The 19,809-nt window shown below is 40.5% G+C and overlaps 1 protein-coding gene and 1 pseudogene across 2 annotated transcripts in view; one reads left to right on the plus strand and one right to left on the minus strand.

Moving 5' to 3' along the window:
* The window catches only part of LOC134296495 (cysteine-rich protein 2-like), a 40,309-nt gene extending 24,808 nt beyond the window's left edge, over positions 1-15,501 (plus strand). The window contains exons 3-4 of one of the 2 annotated variants that reach the window (XM_062971565.1): positions 6,532-6,586; positions 8,909-9,200. In XM_062971565.1, the coding sequence (XP_062827635.1) occupies positions 6,532-6,586; positions 8,909-8,940 (87 nt within the window). In that variant the 3' untranslated portion in view covers positions 8,941-9,200. Of the gene's footprint in view, positions 1-6,531; positions 6,587-8,908; positions 9,201-14,210 lie in introns of those variants that run through there. The other variant, XM_062971564.1, reaches the window with a different exon arrangement.
* Positions 6,233-6,367, minus strand: LOC134297226 (U2 spliceosomal RNA; annotated as a pseudogene).
* Positions 15,502-19,809: the final 4,308 nt, after the last annotated feature.

Raw genomic sequence — 19,809 nt, forward strand, 5'->3', positions numbered from 1 at the left:
AAAGCCTCCAAAGAAGGAGCCTCCGGTTCAGAGAGTTCCACTGCTGAACAGCTCTCATAGTAAGGAAGTTCTTCCTAATGTTCAGGTGGAATCTCCTTTCCTGTAGTTTGAATGTCCTAGTCTCCAGGGCAGCAGAAAACAAGCTTGCTCCTTCCTCCCTATGACTTCCACTTACACATTTATACATGGCTATCATGTCTCCTCTCAGCCTTCTCTTCTGCAGGCTAAACATGCCCAGATCTTTAAGCTGCTCCTCATAGGGCTTGTTCTCCAGACCATTAATCATTTCATCGCCCTCCTCTGGACACATTCCAGCTTAAACGGCGGTGCCCAGAATTGGACATAGTATTCCAGGTGTGGTCTGGAATACTTGTTTCTTGGCAACGTTTGTTCAGAGGGGTGTTGCCTTTGTTTTCTTTTGAGCTGACAGAGTGTGACATGGCCAAGGTGACCCAGTGGGTTTCCACGGCTGATTGAGCATTCAAACCCAGAACTCCAGGAATTGTCATCCAATTCTTAATCCATTATACCACTCTGGCTGTCATAGATAATTTTTTTCTCTAAAGATGCAAGTTAAATGCTTAGATATCACGTTTGAACCTAGAGGGGAAAAAATCTCTCATTCACTTACCTGTTGGGAAAAATAGGTTTTTAGACTGCAACTCTCAGAATTCACCAGCTAGTATGACCTGAGTAACTTTTAAAAGTTCTACAGAAGGCTGGAATGAGGCAAGAGTGCTATCCACATGTGCAGGATAGTAATGATTTTTAAAGTCTCTTTCCCTGGGCTTGATGTCAAATCCTAATCAGATTAATATCTCCCCTCCTAAAAAAATCCAAAAAACAAGTCTCAGTTGTGCCGTTCTATATAAGAGACACCATTTTAATATCTTGTTGTATATAATGGGACTCGAGCATCCATGAGTTCTGATATCCACAAAGTATCCTGCAACCAAACCCCAGCAGATACCAAGGACCCACTGTAATGCTGTAGTGCTGCTGACAGTGTGAAAAACCAATGTTCAACATTTCATGGATTGGTAATGCATAGTGTTAGGTGATGCCATTTGGATGTTAGCTCTGCTCCTTTGTTTTAAGGAGTCACTTTTCTTGTCTTTCCTCTCACAGATAGAAGCAGGAAATTGAAGAGACCCAAATAGCAAGCAAGAAGCCCCAGGTGGCGCAGCAGATTAAACCGCTGAGCTTCTGAACTTGTGAACCAAAAGGTCAGAGGTTTGAATCTGGGGAGCGGGGTGAGCTCCCGCTGTTAGCCCCAGCTTCTGCCAATCTAGCAATTCGAAAACATGAAAATGTGAGTAGATTAATAGGTACTGCTCTGGAAAGAAGGTAATGGTGCTCCATGCGGTCATGCTGGCCACATGACCTTGGAGGTGTCTATGGACAACACCGGCTCTTTGGCTTAGAAATGGAGATGGGCACCAACCCCCAGTGTCGGACACGACTGGACTTAATGTCAGGGGAAAACCTTTACCTTTACCTAAATAGCAAGCAATGTCAGTCTCTTGTTAGGCTTTATCAATCAAAGCCTAATCTTAATGGGATGCATAAAAATGCTAATTTCTCTTTCAGATTAAAGAGGAAAACACACACAAACTCCTAGACAATGCAGTATGATCAAGTTATAAGTGTAGCTTTGAACTGTCGGCCCATAGTTACGAATATTTCAAATTCAACACAATGTGTCTGAACTTGAAATTACAACAGCAACTATTGTATCTTCTCTATAACTTAAAACAACAACAACACAACCACATACCCGTACAATCAGTCCTCTGTATCCACGGATGCTGCCTCCAAGGATTCTATCATCCATGGCTTGAAACTGTTCATCTCCTTCCCCCAAAAGTCCAAAATGCAAACCTTGAATTTGCAATTTCAGTTTGTTTGTTTTTTTACTATACCAATGTATATAATGGGATTTGAGTATTCACAGTTTTTGGTATCCACATGGGTCTTGGAATCAAACCCCAGTAAAGACTAAAGACTCAATGTGATATTATTGTACCACTGACCATATGAAGAGAGGCTTCCCTTCTCTTTTGTCTAGACTTCCAAACTGCTCAGATATTTTTGAAAGGCAATCTTTAGTCTTTAGTCTTTAGGCTGAGTACATACTGCACTGAAGTGACTCAAGGCAAGTATAATTCATCTTAATGGAGCTTGACTTGGCAGGACACAAAAATTAATTAGCTGGTTAGTTAGTTAATCAGTTAATATATATTCCACGTTTCTTCCCAAAATTAGGATTTACCGATAAGTCATTTCACAACATGATTTAAAAATACATACAATCAAAAACACAATAAATTCATATTAAAACACAATTAACTAGATCATCATATTAAAATAACAACCCAATTTTAAAGGCACCTTTCCAACTAACGTTGCTTCCTGAGCAGCCAGGGATTTTTTTAAAACTGGTCTGCTTGAATAAAAATGTATTTTCGTGTTATTGAAAATAGAGAGATGAGGCCAATGTAACCTTCTTTGGGAGAACATTTTACAGTCATCCATCCACATTTGCAGTTTTGACTTTTGTGGATTTTATTATTCATGGATTTGATTTAAAATGTTGTCTCTATGGCCCTTTCCACACAGCTGTATAAAATTGAACTGGATCATATAGCAGTGTGGACTCTGATAATCCAGTTCAAAGCAGATATTGTGGATTATCTGCCTTGATATTCTGGGTTATATGGCTATGTGGAAGGGCTTGAGAAACTGGAAGTCGTTTCTGGTGTGAGAGAATTGGTCGTCTGCAAGGACGCTGCCCAGGGGACGCGCGGATGTATTTTTTAATTAAAAATATTATTTAATATTTTAATATTAAATATTAAAAGGTTTAATAAGATTTTCTTTTTTTAATAAGAAACTTCTTCATTTTAGTGATAATTACTGCAACTCAGTCATCAAACTGTGCAAATTATAAAAGTTATAGCAGTACCTACACCTGAACAGCATCAGCACTCCACTTCTGTAGTGATTAAACCTTGTGATGATGTCCTTAGAGATTTCTAAATAGAACACCTCTGGAGGAATCTCTAGGTCAGGGGTTCTCAACCATTTTAAGGGGGGGCAGTTCACGGTCCCTCAAACTGTGGGGGGGGGGGGCAGTCTATAGTTTGAAAAAAATTGACATATCCTTTTTGTAGTGCAAAAATACATGCAAGAAGAATAAAAGGTAAAGGTAGAGGTTTCCCCCTGACATTAAGTCTAGTCGTGTTCAACTCTGAGGTTGGTGCTCATTTCCATTTCTAAGCCAAAGAGCCGGCATTGTCCGTAGACACCTCCAAGGTCATGTGACCGGCATGACTGCTTGGAGTGCCATTACCTTCCCACCAGAGTGGTACCTATTGATCTACTCACATTTGCATGTTTTCGAACCACTAGCTTGGCAGAAGCTGGGGCTAACAGCTGGAGCTAACCCCGCTCCCTGCATTCAAATTGCCAACCTTTCAGTCAACAAGTTCAGCAACTCAGTGGTTTAAGCCGCAACACCTCCAGGTGCTCTGAAAGAACAATACAATATTCAAAATGAATAACAATTTTAACCAACATAAACCGGCCAGTATTTCAATGGAAAATGTGGGCCTGCTTTTGGCTGATGAGAGAGTCAACTTCATTAGGATTGTTGTTGTTGTGTGCTTTCAAGTCATTTCAGACTTAGGATGGCCCTCAGTTTAAAGTTTAGGGTGCAGGTCAGGCACATGACATTGGAGGATTGCATCTGGCTCGTGGGCCTTAGTTTGGGGACCCCTGAACTAGGTCTCCAAATGAGATTCCATTGTCAGTTTTCAGTGGGTGTTAGGATGGATGACCTAGAAACTTCTGCAGAAGAGGAGACATGATAGCCATGTACAAATATGTGAGGGGAAGTCATAGGGAAGAGGGAGCAAGCTTGTTTTCTGCTGCCCTGCAGACTAGGATGCGGAACAACGGCTTCAAACTACAGGAAAGGAGATTCCACCTGAACATCAGGAAGAACTTCCTGACTGGAGGGCTGTTCGGCAGTGGAACTCTCTACCCCGGGCTGTGGTGGAGGCTCCTTCTTTGGAGGCTTTTAAGCAGAGGCTGGATGGCCATCTGTCGGGGGTGCTTTGAATGCGATTTCCTGCTTCTTGGCAGGGGGTTGCACTGGCTGGCCCATGAGGTCTCTTCCAACTCTACTATTCTATGATTCTATGATTCTAGATGTTTAAAAATAGCAATTGTTTTGTGTGTTTTTCACTTTCACAAGGAACGTGTGCCCCCCTAACCCTAGCAAACATGTGGGGAGACTATACAACTTTGGAGCAACCACAAAGAATGTCTTCTGTGCATGGCTGCTTTGGGAAACAAGCAGCCCAGGTCTTCTATGGCCACTGAGGTGTTTTGGAGATGGGCCAGCATAAGAAGACTTCTGAGCTGCAAGCATTGATTCTGCCATGCTTAAAGCATGCTTCTAATAAAAGGAAAATAACCCCTGAAACAATGCTAAGCACGACAACCTCAAAGCCTGTGTGAGTTTCCGACACTCCTCTCCCTACTAGTTTCTCTCTGCTTTCAGCTTGTTCTCTGGTGTAACAGCTATGTGATTTACTCCACATGATCACACCCACCTCTTTGCCAGAATTTAGATCTTATTAGCAAGAACATTTGAGGGAGGCATAATGGCATACCTCCTCGATCCCTACATTGAAATGACTTGAGACTCAAGGTATGCTTTGAGAGATTGGAGGAGGGAGTGGGAAAATATTAATAAGAAAAGGTAGAGCGCCATCTCTCCCACTTGATGTTTGCTAGAAGGCGCCTACTGTATACACCTGGTGCATATGCTATAAATAATTTTATATTATTGGCGCCTGATTTAGCGATAATTAATACTCAAGCTTCAAGGAGAAAATCACCTGGATGGATTTAAAAGTTCCCAAGAGAGAAACAGGCAATCCAAACCTTCAGGCATCTTTCAGCAGGTGTTTTTTTTTTAAAGGAGACGGGTAAAATGTATTTATTATTCTGTTCTTTTATACTAAATGTATATCACTATGCATAAAATATGAAATACTGCTTTCAGTTAAATTGTGTCCTGTTCTATGCTTTCAAAAAGAGCTCCAGGGACATTCACCACAGTTTGAAACAATGAAATCCAATCGTTTTAATGTAATGAAATGGGTTAAATTTTAAAATAAAAGTAGCAAAAATAACAGCTAAATTTCCTATTAGCAATGTTTAATAAAATATCATTTATGAGAATAAGACTCCTTCCTATCTGCACTCAAACCATTGGATCGTCCAAAACCCAAACTGGATCTGACTTCTACAGAGCTTGGAAAAGTTTTATTTTTGGGACTATGTCCTCTAGAATCTGGGAGCTGTGGTCCAAAAGTATTTTTCTGTTCTGTTCTGTTATTTGATGTTGTTTTATGTTTGTTATTGTATTTGCTCGGGCATTGGCCCCATGTAAGCCACCCCGAGTCCCCCAGCGGAGATGGAGGCGGGGTATAAAAATAAAATAATAATAATAATAATAATAATAATTATTATTATTATTATCCCCCAAGCTCTGAAGTTTCAGAATGTCTGTTTCTCCAGATTTGCAAGCTGTAGTAAGAAAGATGATGCTAGGTTTAAAACATGGTTTCAGATTCCAGTTTGTTCTGAAATCTTTGTTTAAATGAACTAAATTTCTCTCATTATTAGTCATCAGCAAATTGTGGCAATGCAAAACTAAGTGCTTCTAATCTCCTCCTCTAAAATGTAAAGAAAGGGGGAAGGAATTACTGGAGCTGAAAGAAAGTGACTTTACTGGGTTACTGTGAGGTTTCCGTGCTGTATAACCATGTTTCGGAAGCATTCTCTCCTGACGTTTCGCCCACATCTATGACAAGCATCCTCAGAGGTTGTGAGGTCTGTTGGAAACTAGGCAAGTGGGGCTTATATATCTGTGGAATAATGTCCAGGGTGGGAGAAAGAACTCTTGTCTGTTGGAGGCAAGTGGGAATGTTACAATTGGCCACCTTGATTAGTATTGCCTCCAACAGACAAGAGTTCTTTCTCTTGCCTAGTTTCCAACAGACCTCACAACCTCTGAGGATGCCTGCTATAGATATGGGTGAAACATCAGGAGAAGATGCTTCTGGAACATGGCCATACAGCCAGGAAAACTCACAGCAACCCAGTGATTCCAGCCATGAAAACCTTCGACAATACAAGTGACTTTACTGTTTGTCCTGTAAGCTTCACTATCTTGTTTTGCTATTCAAATTGAAAAATGTAATTTCAGGTCAAGTTGCCTGTGGTATAAATTCCATTGCTCAAGTATGATCTGATACTACACTTGATCTTAGCCAAAAGGCCGAGAAACCATTGCTCTAGTACAGTCAATGACCATGGATCAAGGTCCTGTTGTCTATCTTGAGGAGGCTAAAGTAGCCTCTCTGTCTTGCTTGTTATGACTGGTGAATGATTAGCCTGAGTAAATATGCAAAATTAATCCGTTCACTGTTCCCTCTTTTTTTTTTTTTTTTGCAGTATGATGACAAACCCTACTGCACTCATTGTTATCTTCAGCGCTTTGGACCAAGAGGTAAATTCCTATTTTGAAAACCCGTTGTTCCGTAATGGCATAAAACAGTTTGGACTGGGACCCTGAATGACTGGGGAAATTCTGAACTTTTCTAGATTCTTTTTTCTATATTTCTAATTCTCTCCCCCAGTTTCTAAATTTTACAAACTGTAATATATGCTGCTGTGAACTTGGTAAATATCAGTTGAGTATCCCCCAGTGATGCAGTGGGTTAAACCGTTGAGCTGCTAAACCTGCTGACCAAAAAGTTGGCAGTTTGAATCCAAGGAGCAGAGTGAGCTCCCGCTGTTAGCCCCAACTTCTGCCAACCTATGTTCGAAAACATGAAAATGTGAGTAGATCAATAGGTTCCGCTTCTGCAGGAAGGTAACGGTGCTCCATGCAGTCATGTTGGCCATATGACCTAGGAGGTGTCTATGGACAATGCCAGCTCTTTGGCTGAGAAATGGAGATGAGCACCAACCCCCAGAGTCAGACATGACTAGACTTAATATCAAGGGAAACCTTTTTCTTTACCTATCCATTATCTGAAATGCTTGGGACCAGATGTTTTTTGGATTTTGGAAATGGCAGGGAGGGGGGTTGGATTTTTGTGGATTTTTGAATATCTGCATTTGCATTACATATACACAATGAGATCACTTGGCAATGAGACACAAGCCTAAACATGAAATTCAGTTATGTTTCCTATGCATCTTATACACATAGAGTGAAGGTAATTGTATACAATATTTTTTAATAATTTTGTGTACGAAACAAAGTTGTGTATGTTGAAACATCATAAAGCAAAGGTGCCAGTATCTCATCCACCCACCTGGACAATTTGGTTTTGAGAGTATTTTGGATTTAGGAATTATGGATAGAGGATGTTCAGCCTGAATGTTCAAAAGAAGACTTCAGCTGTGCAGTGCTTATAGTCATAATACAAATGCCTACTGCTCTTGATTTGTGTTATTTGCCCTGTGTTCTCCAGAATTATTTCTCTAGCTACAACCACCCAGAAATTATTTTGATTCCTGATATTTATTAAAGGCTAAAATCAAACAGGCGGAATGTAATGCACTGCCTATACAATTCTGTGTCCACACCTGTTTGTTTTGGATGAGCATAAGAGACTATAATGATTGTCTGATTGCAGGAAAGAACATTACATGCTCAAGAATGTACATTTACACATGTATCATTATCTAATGTGCAGTTTTGTGATGTGCTGTGAGTATATGTGATTTCATCCTCCACTCCTGCATACTTATTAAACATTGTGCTGAATGAGTTGTTGTTGATGGTTTTCATGTCAGTGAGATGATAAATCTGCTCTGGCTTTTAGTGTGAAATTTCAAGGAGCCAACCAAGTTGCTGAATCTATTTGGGAAGGTTAAGGTTCAGAATCTGGGATTTGCTCCTTTAAAATTCAGAGTAAAATCCAGAACCTGATTGACATGGTAACCATCTGTTGCACCCCAGGCCTGGAAACCCCTATGACCACAGCACCATACAAGAGTCCAGAGTACAAGTAAGCAGTTTATTGTAGAAATACATAAAAATATATGAAAAAACAGGAATAAGGAAAGACGATGTATAATCCAAAAAAGGGTTAGTAATAGGTGGTAAGCAGACAGTAATCCAAATGCCTCATGCAAATCTCAAGGTAATATAGTCCAGGAATAGCCAGAAAATCACCAGCATAACATAGGTCCACAAGCAAAGGTATACTTAGTAAAACTTGAGCAAGAAAACAAAAACAAGAACATAGAAAACTTCCAGGATACTTAAATCCAAAACTTGGCTTGACTTGAAACAAGAACCAGAGAACACAGGCCTAGTTTCTTGCTTGAATGCTACATTGCCTGAACTAACTCTTAGGTAAACAACGTGCTAATAATAAATAATAATAAAACTTTATTTATATACCGCTCTCTCTCCTTGAGAGGACCTAGGACAGTTTCCAACATAGCAAAGAAACCATACAACAAATTAAACATAATAAAGAATAATAAATATGAAACAAGAATGTACAATATGCTAATTAATAAGCACACATAAAGTCATTTCTTTTCCCACAAATTCTTGCTTTGACTTTCCCATGTAAGTGCACTGTCTATGTTCTGCTGTAATCTGTAAACAAAGACTTTTGTTGACCTCCGTAGCTCCAGGTGTTTTTCCCTGGGAACCTTCCATATCACTTAGTTCTTCACCTGACTCCTTATCTAATGTTGCAGTTTCTGGCTCTTCTAACTGACCATGAGGCACTTTCTGAGTTAGGTTTTTCCCAGAGAGAATAATCATTTCTCTGATTTGAATGTTCCCCATTTTGTGCCCCAGGAAATCTCAGGAAATCCCACAATTCTCTCTAAACCATCAGTGAACCCATCAGCCTCATGCTGTACTACAACACCATCAACCACAACTGTGATGCTGATAGTGACCCAGCAGACTTTCCATCCAAGGCAATTATTCCATTTATGGAATATCCACAGATTAGATCAGAGACAGGGTAAGAATGAAGCCAGTTGAATAAGTGATGTACCTGTAATGAGTTACTTGGTTTTCCTGAAATAACAAATTCCTTAGATAATGAGGGCATTGCATGGACATATTCAGGCATCTTGGCTGTTATTTCCCCATCTCAGCTGGAGAGGGTACTTGCACAGATGAACTGCATCATCAGCTTTTAACTATCCTGACTTGACAGGACTTTTTTTCAGGGGTCCATTGGGTTTAATATGTGGTTGTAATTCTGCCATGGCGTCTTTTTGCTTCAGCAAAGGTTCTGCATATGGAAAGATGCAGACAGAGGCTGAAGAAATCCCTCTTCAGTTCACAGGAGCAAGGAAAGATGCTGTGGTTTTACTTGCGTCAGCTTGGAGAGCCTTTCTCCTGAACCTGGCATCTGGCATGAAGGGGTAAGAAAAGGTGAAAATGAAGGAGATACTAATTCCCTCTTCTTCGTACTGGGTGGACCCTGTTGCCATTTAGTCAGCAAGCCTTTCTTAGCTCTGGCCAAGTGGAACATTGTGCCATATGTTGCTCTCCAACTATTCCAGCTTAAAAGCACAATGCTTTCTCAGGAGGAACGTAAAGATGTTGAAGAATGTCCAGGGAGATTTCTTTCACTTTTCAGCATCCATCTTGTATATGGGCATAGGATGATATCCCAGTGGGTAAATTGCTCCATATGTAGCACTCACATTTAAAAACCTGGCAACCCCCTTTAGGAAACATTCCCTGCTTCTTACAAAGAATTTAAATTGGCATTCAGTCATTGAAATGAAAGTACAGTGAAACTGAGAAAATCAGCATGGAAAGGTGTGGAATAAGTTTTATTTTATCACATGCATTAAGATTAGGTTGAAAAGTACTCAAATTCATTCAGTCGCATCTGATGCTTCATGACCTCATGGATGAGCTCACACCAGGGCTCCCTGTCTGCCATGGCCACCCGCAGCTTCTTCAAGGTCAAGCCAGTCACTTCAAGGATACCATCCATTCATCTTGCCCTTGGTTGGCCCCTCTTCCTTTTTCCTTCCATTTTCCCCAGCATCATTCTCTTCTCCAGGCTTTCCTGTCTTCTCATTATATGGCCAAAAAACTTCATCTTTGTCTCTAATATCCTTCCCTCCAGTGAGCAGTCAAGCATTATGTCCTAGAGCAGGGGTTTCCAAACTAAGGCCCGGGGGCCAGATGCGGCCCATCGAAGCCATTTATCCGGCCCCCATGGCACAAGGGCAGAAGGGGGTTGGGCTAAATGACCCAAGGGGTCTCTTCTTCTCTTACAACCATTATTATTATTATTATTATTATTATTATTATTATTATTGTTATTATTATTATTGTTATTGTTATTATTATTTGAAACACAACAAGATGAGTCCACAGCAGACACTCTGCTGGCTGTTGTACTGGATCATATTCCGGACACTTCCCAAGTGTCTAGGACTGTGTGATGTATCGGCGAATAATGTGCGCAGATCCCAGTAAGGTGGCCTTCTGCAGCTGGCAGGTGGGGATTTTGTCAGCGCCAATTGTGTTTAAGTGCAGGCCAAGGTCTTTAGGCACTGCACCCAGTGTGCCGATCACCACTGGGACCACCTTGACTGGCTTGTGCCAGAGTCTTTGTAATTCGATCTTTAAATCCTCATATCGTGTCAGCTTTTCCAGTTGTTTTTTTCTCAGTCTTGCTGTCACCTGGTATTGCAACATCAGCAATCCATACCTTGTTTTTTAACATGATTGTGAGGTCAGGAGTATTGTGTTCCAAAACCCTGTATTATTATTATTATTATTATTATTATTATTATTATTATTATTATTAACACTGAGGCTGGGTGGCCATCTGTCAGGGGTGCTTTGCTTGTGCTTTCAGTGCACAAAGGCAGAAGGGCATTGGACTCAATGGCCCAAAGGGTCTCTTCCAACCCTCTTTATTATTATTATTATTATTATTATTATTATTATTATTATTATTATTAACATTGAGTCTGGGTGGCCATCTGTCAGGGGTGCTTTGCTTGTGCTTTTGGTGCACAAAGGCAGAAGGGCATTGGACTCAATGGCCCAAAGGGTCTCTTCCAACCCTCTTTATTATTATTATTATTATTATTATTATTATTATTATTATTATTAACATTGAGTCTGGGTGGCCATCTGTCAGGGGTGCTTTGCTTGTGCTTTTGGTGCACAAAGGCAGAAGGGCATTGGACTCAATGGCCCAAAGGGTCTCTTCCAACCCTCTTTTTTATTATTATTGTTGTTGTTCTTGTTAATTATTATTATTGCTTGGTGGCCAACTATTGTTCGGCCCTCCAACAGTCCGAAGGATTGTGAACTGGCCCCCCTGTTTAAAAAGTTTGGGGACCCCTGTCCTAGAATATGGACTGGTTTGATCTTCTTGTGGTCCAAGCCACTCTCAGAATTTTCCTCCAACACCACAGTTCAAAAGTGTCTATATTCCTTTGCTCAGCCTTCCTTATGGTCCAGCTCTCACATCCATGGGTTACTATAGGGAATACCATTGCTTTAACTATTCAGACCTTCATTGCCAGGAATCTTGTAGAAACATTGAAACCAGCAGAGAGAATAAAGTATAAGTGTCAGTAGATTGGTGGTGCATCTTTGACAGGTATCCCCAAAGGCTGAGCTGTTTGTTGGAAAGTTTATATATCTGGGGAATGTCCAGGGTAGGGAAAAGAATTATTGTCTGCTTGAGGTGCATGTGAATACTGCAATTTGCCACCTTGATTAGCATAGAATCATAGAGCTGGAAGAGACATCATGGGCTATCCACTCCAACCCCTGCCAAGAAGCAGGAAAATCACATTCAAAGTACCCCCAGCCATCCAGCCTCTTACCTCACAACCTCTGAGGATGCCTGCCATAGATGTGGGTGAAATGTCAGGAGAGAATACTTCTGGAACATGGCCATACAGCCCGGAAAACATAGAACAACTCCATCCAGCCTCTGCTTAAAAGCCTCCAAAGAAGGAGCCCCCACCACACTCTGGGGCAGAGAATTCCACCACGAAACAGCTCTCACATTGAGGAAGTTCTAAGGCTAAACATGCCCAGTTCTTTAAGCCGCTCCCCATAGGGCTTGTTCTCCAGACCCTTGAACATTTTAGTTGCACTCCTCTGGACACGTTCCAGCTTGTCAACATCTCCCTTCACTTGATGAACCAACCTGGACACAACATATTATCTGAGAACACAGAAATGCTGGAACACTCTAACATCCACGATGTCACAGAGAAGCCACTGAAATCCACAGGTACATAGACAATTTCAACAGAAAGGGGAAAACCATGAAAATGAACAAAATCTGGCTACCAGTATTTAAAACACTCTAAAATCAGAACAGTAAATAAAGAGCAAGACTCAAAAAGTAGGGGAATTAAAGACAAGAATAAATCAGGGCCAGCTAACAGCTCCCAACAAAGGATTCCTCCAGACAGCTGCGAGCCAGGCCTTGAAACTGCGGGTCATTAAAATGCTAATCAAGGTATCAAATTGCAACATTCACATTTACCTCAAGCAGACAAGAATTCTTTCTCCCACCCTAGACATTCCACAGATATATAAACATCACTTACTTAGTTTCCAACAGACTCCGCAACCTCTGAGGATGCCTGCTATAGATGTGGGGAAAACATCAGGAGAGAATGCTTCTGGAACATGGCCATACAGCCCAGAAAAGTCACAATATTCATGCTGTCAGATAATGATTAGGGTAAGGACCTAAAAACCGTGAAGGCAGGCATTAAATCTTGGAAGCTAAGCAGGATCAGGCCTGGTGGCTAGTACATACTTTGTTGGGAGACTGCCAATGAGTAAGAGTAATTGTAGCTGCATTTCAGAGGAACAAAGTGGCAAAACAACCTTTGACGATTCCTTGCCAAAGAATAAGACAACAGGAAAGCATATTCTTGCAAACACATAACCATGATAATCATGGTTATGATTATGCATTTTTTAAATCCTTAAAATGCTTTGCATAGGTAAAGGTAAAGGTTTTCCCCTAACATTAAGTCCAGTCATGTCTGACTCTGGGGGTTGGTCTCATCTCCATCTCTAAGCCGAAGAGTGGGCATTGTCTGTAGACACCTCCAAGGTCATGTGGCCGGCATGACAGCATGGAGCGCACTTACCTTCCCGCCGGAGCGGTACCTATTGATCTACTCACATTTGCATGTTTTCGAACTGCTAGGTTGGCAGAAGCTGGGGCTAACAGCGGGCGCTCAATCCGCTCCCCAGATTCGAACCTACAACCTTTTGGTCCGCAAGTTCAGCAACTCAGTGCTTTAAAACACTGTGCCACCAAAGGCATGCATTCTATCAAAAAATCTCTGTGTCATCTTTGAAAAATAAATATGCTAACAGCCAAGGAGAGGTGACTAGTTTGCTTTAGGGTGAATTCAATAGATAGATTAAAAACTGTAAGCAGACGACCAAAAGTTATAGCCCTGCACCTCCTTTCCTCTCCATACAGCCAACCCTTCATCTCCATACTTGTAAACAAAGTCATTGCAATGTGAGCCCCCCTACTGCTCAACTTCCATTTTATTGACTGCCAAGTGCAATGGAGAGAAGTTGTAACAAAGTGGCATCATATGTTTTAACTAACGAAAAGTTACCCAGGGAGAAACCAGGAGCAAGCATTTGGCAACAGTCAAAAATTGCCCCAAATATCTCTTTTCAGCTTTCTGGCTACTTATTGGTATAATGAGTAACATTTTCCAGCATCAGCACAATCTCCTGCTGTCCATTATAGGTATATTAAGTGGGGATCAGGTTGCCCAACCACAGCATGTGTGTCAAACAGTATAAATAATATGAGAGCTTATGTTCATTCTGGTTTCTCGTGAGAGAAAGAAGTTCAGTTGAGTCCAGGTTTTAATTGAACAGTTTGGCAAAGCTTCAGCAGAACTCGGGGCAGGTTTAATTTCCTGGCAAGAGAAATCTTTGATAAGGATTTCAAAGGAAATATTGTAGATTAAGTTTCTGCAGCATGTTTTACAGTATGAATCTATGTTTTAATTACCCACGTCTTGAATATTGAATGTGAAATACTTCTTCTGGTTATATATAGCATTCTACGAAACATCCTAACATTTAAACATATTTTTTAAAGGAACAAGACCTTCAACATCTCGCTCAGCCATTGGCGCATCTTCTTCTAAGGTTCTAGCAGAAATCCGGAAAGGCTCTTAGATGTCCATCCTTTGTTACATCGAGGAAGAACGTTGTATGAAACGATATTTAAGATATACATTTTAATGTGTTGTCAAAGGCTTTCATGGCCAGAATCACTGGGTTGCTTTGAGTTTTTTGGGCTGCATGGCCATGTTCCAGAAGCATTCTCTCCTGATGTTTCACCTGCATCTATGGCAGGCATCCTCAGAGGATGTGAGATCTGTTGGACACTAGTTTAGAAAAAACAGACAAGAGTTCTTTCTCCTACCCTGGACTTTCTACAGATATATAAACCCCACTAGCCTAGTTTCCAACAGACCTTACAACTCTGAGGAGCCTGCCATAGATGTGGGCAAAACGTCAGGAGAAAATGCTTCTAGAACATGGCCATACATTTTAATTATTTCACTTCAGTATAAATTGTCTATAGCTCCATAAGTGCTGAATCAGAGTGACCTGAAAATTATGGATAATTTTCTGGAAAGGTGATATAGCTGTAGATTCTATATATTACAGTTATGCTTTTGTATTGGACAATGTGTCTATTTTAAGAAGAAAGTGAACATGTTTTGCTATTTGATCCACTCTTAATATGATTTTGGTATGTAAAAGGAAACAATAGAGCCAGAAGGTGTAGAATGAATTGTTATTAATGTTGTGGGAATGTACATTTCTAAAAACAGGATAAATGTATTCCTCTCAATTGAAAACATGTATATATGGGATACATGTGACAACTGGTAACATTACCACATTTTATTACAACCCCAGAAGGTAGGCAGCAATAATAACTGTTTTATAGTAAAGCATTTCTACATTTTTGGAAAGAAAAAAATTAAGATGAGATCCATCCATATCTTTTTGCATAAAACACAACCTGTTTAGAAATAGTATAGTTGGTTTGCTTGTGCCATATTAAGACTAATTTTAAAATGTCTTGGAAAAAAGAATCAAGTGTAATGAATTGTAACAAAATGGCATTGTGTATTTTAACTGACTAAAAGGTAGTGAAAATAAATACCAATCTATACAAACGGACAGCTTCCAACAATGGAGACACACCTATCATTGTTAAAGGCAGGAGTTGTGACTTTGCTAAGTTATAGTTAATGTTGGTGGGCTACATGCTTGTTGGAAAATGGTGAATATCCTTAATTTGTATTAAATTAGGAAACTTGATCATTCGGTGTATGCTGACAATATGTACAATAAATCTCTGATGAACTTCATCATTTTGTAATCTCTTGTCACCAACACAAAACATTTGGAAAGCTCTGCTTTAAATTGAGAAAACTACTTTTGAATCTCACAGTATTAATGGGAATTAGAGAAAGTAAGCTACACTAAAATAATAGAATCATAGAGTTGGAAGAGACCTCATGGGCCATCCAGTCTATCCCCCTGCCAAGAAGCAGGAAAATCGCATTCAAAGCACCCCCGACAGAGCTTGTGTTTCCTGACCACAAAACTCAAAGTGGATCAGAAGTCACTTCTGGACGTCTTGGATGCCGGTCCTCAAAGAGGTGTAAACTCGGATGAATCAGTTTAGCCTCTTGTTAAGAAAGGTTCCTATGCTTGGGATTTCATCCAGCCCCGGGAGAGCACGTATGAGCTCCCTGTATCAGCTCCAGCTCCATGTGGGGACGTGAGAGACGCCTCCCACAAGGATGGTTAAAAACATCAAAAAAACCATCTGGGCGTCCCCTGAGCAAGGTCCTTGCGGACAGCCAATTCGCTCACACCAGAAGCGACTTGCAGTTTCTCAAGTCACTCCTGATACACAAAAAAGGAATAATTCTCTGATATCAGTAAAGGTACTGGAGTCCCCCAGTGGTGCAATGGGTTAAACCCTTGTGCCGACAGGACTACTGACTGGCAGGGCACGGTTCAAATTTGGGGAGAGCGGGTAAGCTCCCTCTGTCAGATCTAGCTCCCCATGTGGGAGCATGAGAGAAGCCTCTCACAGGATGGTAAAACATCCAAACATCCTGGCATCCCCTGGGCAGCGTCCTTGCAGATGGTCAATTCTCTTTCACCAGAAGCAACTTACAGTTTAAGTCGCTCCTGACATGAAAAAGAGTAAAGGTACTCAGCCATGGTCAGAAACTCTTTGGAGTTCTTTGGCTAGCTGGCACAGGCACAGGAACAATAAGACATGTCACGGTAACAGTCCAGTTGGGCTGAATCATTATCTGGAATCTGTTTCTACAGGTGCCATTGGTTGGGGAGGAGTATCTGAAACCCTCCAGGGCAGTTCAGAGAGAAATGCTCTATACTGTTCCCAGGTTTTTAATAGGTGTAGATGAACCCTCGAATGTTGACTGCAGTGTGAAAAAAAATATTCTTGAAGGAGCAACACACAACAATGGAACAACAATAAAAGTGTATTGAAAATTTGACATTCTACACTGTGCTTCTTGACCTTTGGACATTTGCTTAGTGAAGACATGAGAGCGGGGGGTCTTTCACAATAGTGATACAGTAGAGTCTCACTTATCCAATACTCGCTTATCCAACGTTCTGGATTATACAATGCATTTTTATAGTCAATGTAGTCTATACATCGTGATAAATTCGTAAATACAGTAATTACTACATAGCGTTACTGCGTATTGAACTACTTTTTCTGTCAAATTTGTTGTATAACATGATTTTTGGTGCTTAATTTGTAAAATCATAACTTAATTTGATGTTTAATAGACTTTTTCTTGATCCCTCCTTATTATCCAACATATTTGCTTATCCAACATTCTGCCAGCCCGTTTATGTTGGATAAGTGAGACTCTACTGTAATTACATGATGGGGCCTCTGAGACAGATTGGTTGGCTTCCTCTCCCTTGAGTTTAACAAGAACATCTTTTCCTCTTCTTCATTACTACTACTACTATTATTCTATGTAGGCATGAAAAACCTTGCTGATTTCATTTTTCCATATGAAAGTGTTCTCACCGTGGGATGTAGCTACAAGATTTTTTGATTTTTTTTTAAATTTTAGTGTGAGAAGATTGCACAATATTCTCCACAAATATCTTTTGTGTTTTGTCCCAAGGCAGTGCTTTGTCCACAAGTGTGTTTTTTTTTAACACACACAGTATTCTTTGCCCTTTAGGTATGTGAAAGTCTTCCCTCTTTGCCTTTCCTTTCTCAGTGGGACTGAATCTTGCTTATGCTGAAATGTGTCTTTGTAAATTAAAAGAACATTGGAGGTCAAAAGGCTTTGTATTAACAGGAGGAGATGGGAACAGAAAGAAGAAGAAGAGGCAATGAGACCATGCTGGTGTTCCTGCCCCTAACATCGTACAAATCAATCATCATTCTCACCTTCGGCTCTACACATGTATATGATCAAGGTTTCAGATTGCATAGAAACATATGGATGCTGGTGTCCAATTATTCAGATATCCATGTGCCATGTGAGCTATGAAATGTCTGAATCCCCACAATGTCTTCTTTGCATGGAGGGCACTTTTATACACACAGAACATAGCGCCACTGTCATTTTTCTTTGTTTCTTCATGAAAGTTCAGAAGGGGAAAAATCCATACCGTCAATCACATCTAATGGAATAACAAAATCTAGAATAAATACTTTGGGCAGAGTGATCTTGTTGGGCAGAATGACCCTGTTTTGAACATTACACAAAGACAGTATCTCCTTGTGCTACCACTTTCCTCTCAGCTCAGAGGCACAATGTTTTCTCCAAAATAAATGACCATTGAAATGCTGAGAGGTCTTTCAGGAATACTGCCTTGTGCTGGTAGCCAGCACCTTCTTAGGGCCCTTCCACACTACCCTATATCCCAGAATATCAAGGCATAAAATCCCACAATATCTGCTTTGAACTGACTTATCTGAGTCCACATTGCCATATATTCCAGTTCAAAGCAGATAATGTGGGTTTTTATTCAGCTGTGTGGAAGGGTCCTTAGATCTCCTTCACAAGTATCCTGACAGATTTTTACTTCATCAGCATCAAATACAATCTCAACATATGCATGTTGGCTTTGGCCTTTTCACACGACTTCCTGGGCCTGTAACAGTAGCTCCACAAAATATGACATTATCTTCATCACTTATTTCTTTTCAAGGGGAAGCTTCTCCACTTAATTTCTGTAAGGAAGGTTGGTGTCAAAAATACATGAACAGAATCAATCAAAATATAAATGTTTTGACTATAAGTGAGAAAAAATTGTGCTACCCAAGACCGCTAAGCTCCACTTGTGTTGGGGCAAAGAAAATGTGAGGCTGGAAACCAATGGGATCTTTGTAGGAGGCTGAGGGATATCTCCAAAAGACACCTTGGAGAACAATATGTCCCCTTCTGTCACCACTTTGCATGGCTCTCTATGCTGCCTCCAATGCACAAGAGTTTGGGTTTGAACATTGGGGATGGACTAGTCCACTTCTTTTGCTTTTGCTTTTCCACATCAGATCTGCTATTTTTGAAATATCTGGGGCAAAAATGGTTATGTATGCGGGTATGTGTGTATAATCCATATGTATTTGGTATGCTGGAGCCCCCGGAGGCACGATGGGTTAAACACTTGTGCCGGAAGGACTGCTGACTGAAAGGTTCGAATCTGGGGAGCAGGGTGAGCCCCTGTCTGTTAGCCCCAGCTTCCCATGAGGGGACATGAGAGAAGCCTCCCATAGGATGGTAAAACATCCAGGCATCCCCTGGGCAACATGCTTGCGGACAGCCAATTCTTTCACACCAGAAGCGACTTGCAGTTTCTCAAGTCACTCTTGACATGAAAAAAAAACTTGGTATGTTTTTCCTCCAATATGCTTATTTTCTCAAACAATTTCCTTTCATATATTATTTTGGATTTTTCCTTAATGCACACATTTGTGTATTCATTTTTAACTGAAAGCCTCCATTACAAAATTCAGAGATATGGGAAAAACCAGAGGATCGTGTACTGGTTCAAGAAATGCAAATTAAGTCAGTCGCGATTAAAATAGGAATCAAATTTATCCCCTCCTCCACCCATCAAGCTTTGCACAATCATAACATCCTGCCATTTTAAGTAGATAGCTGTTTTCTGTCTTTAGCATATTTTAGCATTAAAACGTTTTTCGCATTATGTTCTAGCATTTGTATAATTAATAGGAAAAAGGCTAAAATTCTGTCTTCCCACTGGGACTTTTTTTGTTACGAAATCCTTAATAGTATACCACCCCACTGACATCTAAATGAAAAGATTTTAGAATATTGCCTTTTTGTCAGTCTTCTAGAAATGAGCTTGGGATCTAATGTGACACCAATCTCTGCAGGGTCCTGCTATTTATTAACTCTTCATAGTTTTTTTAAAGAGCATTTTATTTCCAAGATGCATATGAAACTACGTGTTATCATCATTGTCATCTTTCTTTAGGAGTCAAGGAGGAGGAAGGGAAGAGGTATTTAGCAAACCAGGAGGCCCTGAAGGCAAGAGATGTCTGATTGCACTATCAAAGGAGATTGCAGTGGGCATATTTATGCTCACCCCTAAAGGGAAAGCATCTGGTAATTCAATCTAACCATTGTGAAACA

This window comes from Anolis carolinensis, chromosome 2, assembly GCF_035594765.1.
Source record: "Anolis carolinensis isolate JA03-04 chromosome 2, rAnoCar3.1.pri, whole genome shotgun sequence".
NCBI classification, from domain to species: Eukaryota; Metazoa; Chordata; class Lepidosauria; order Squamata; family Dactyloidae; genus Anolis; species Anolis carolinensis.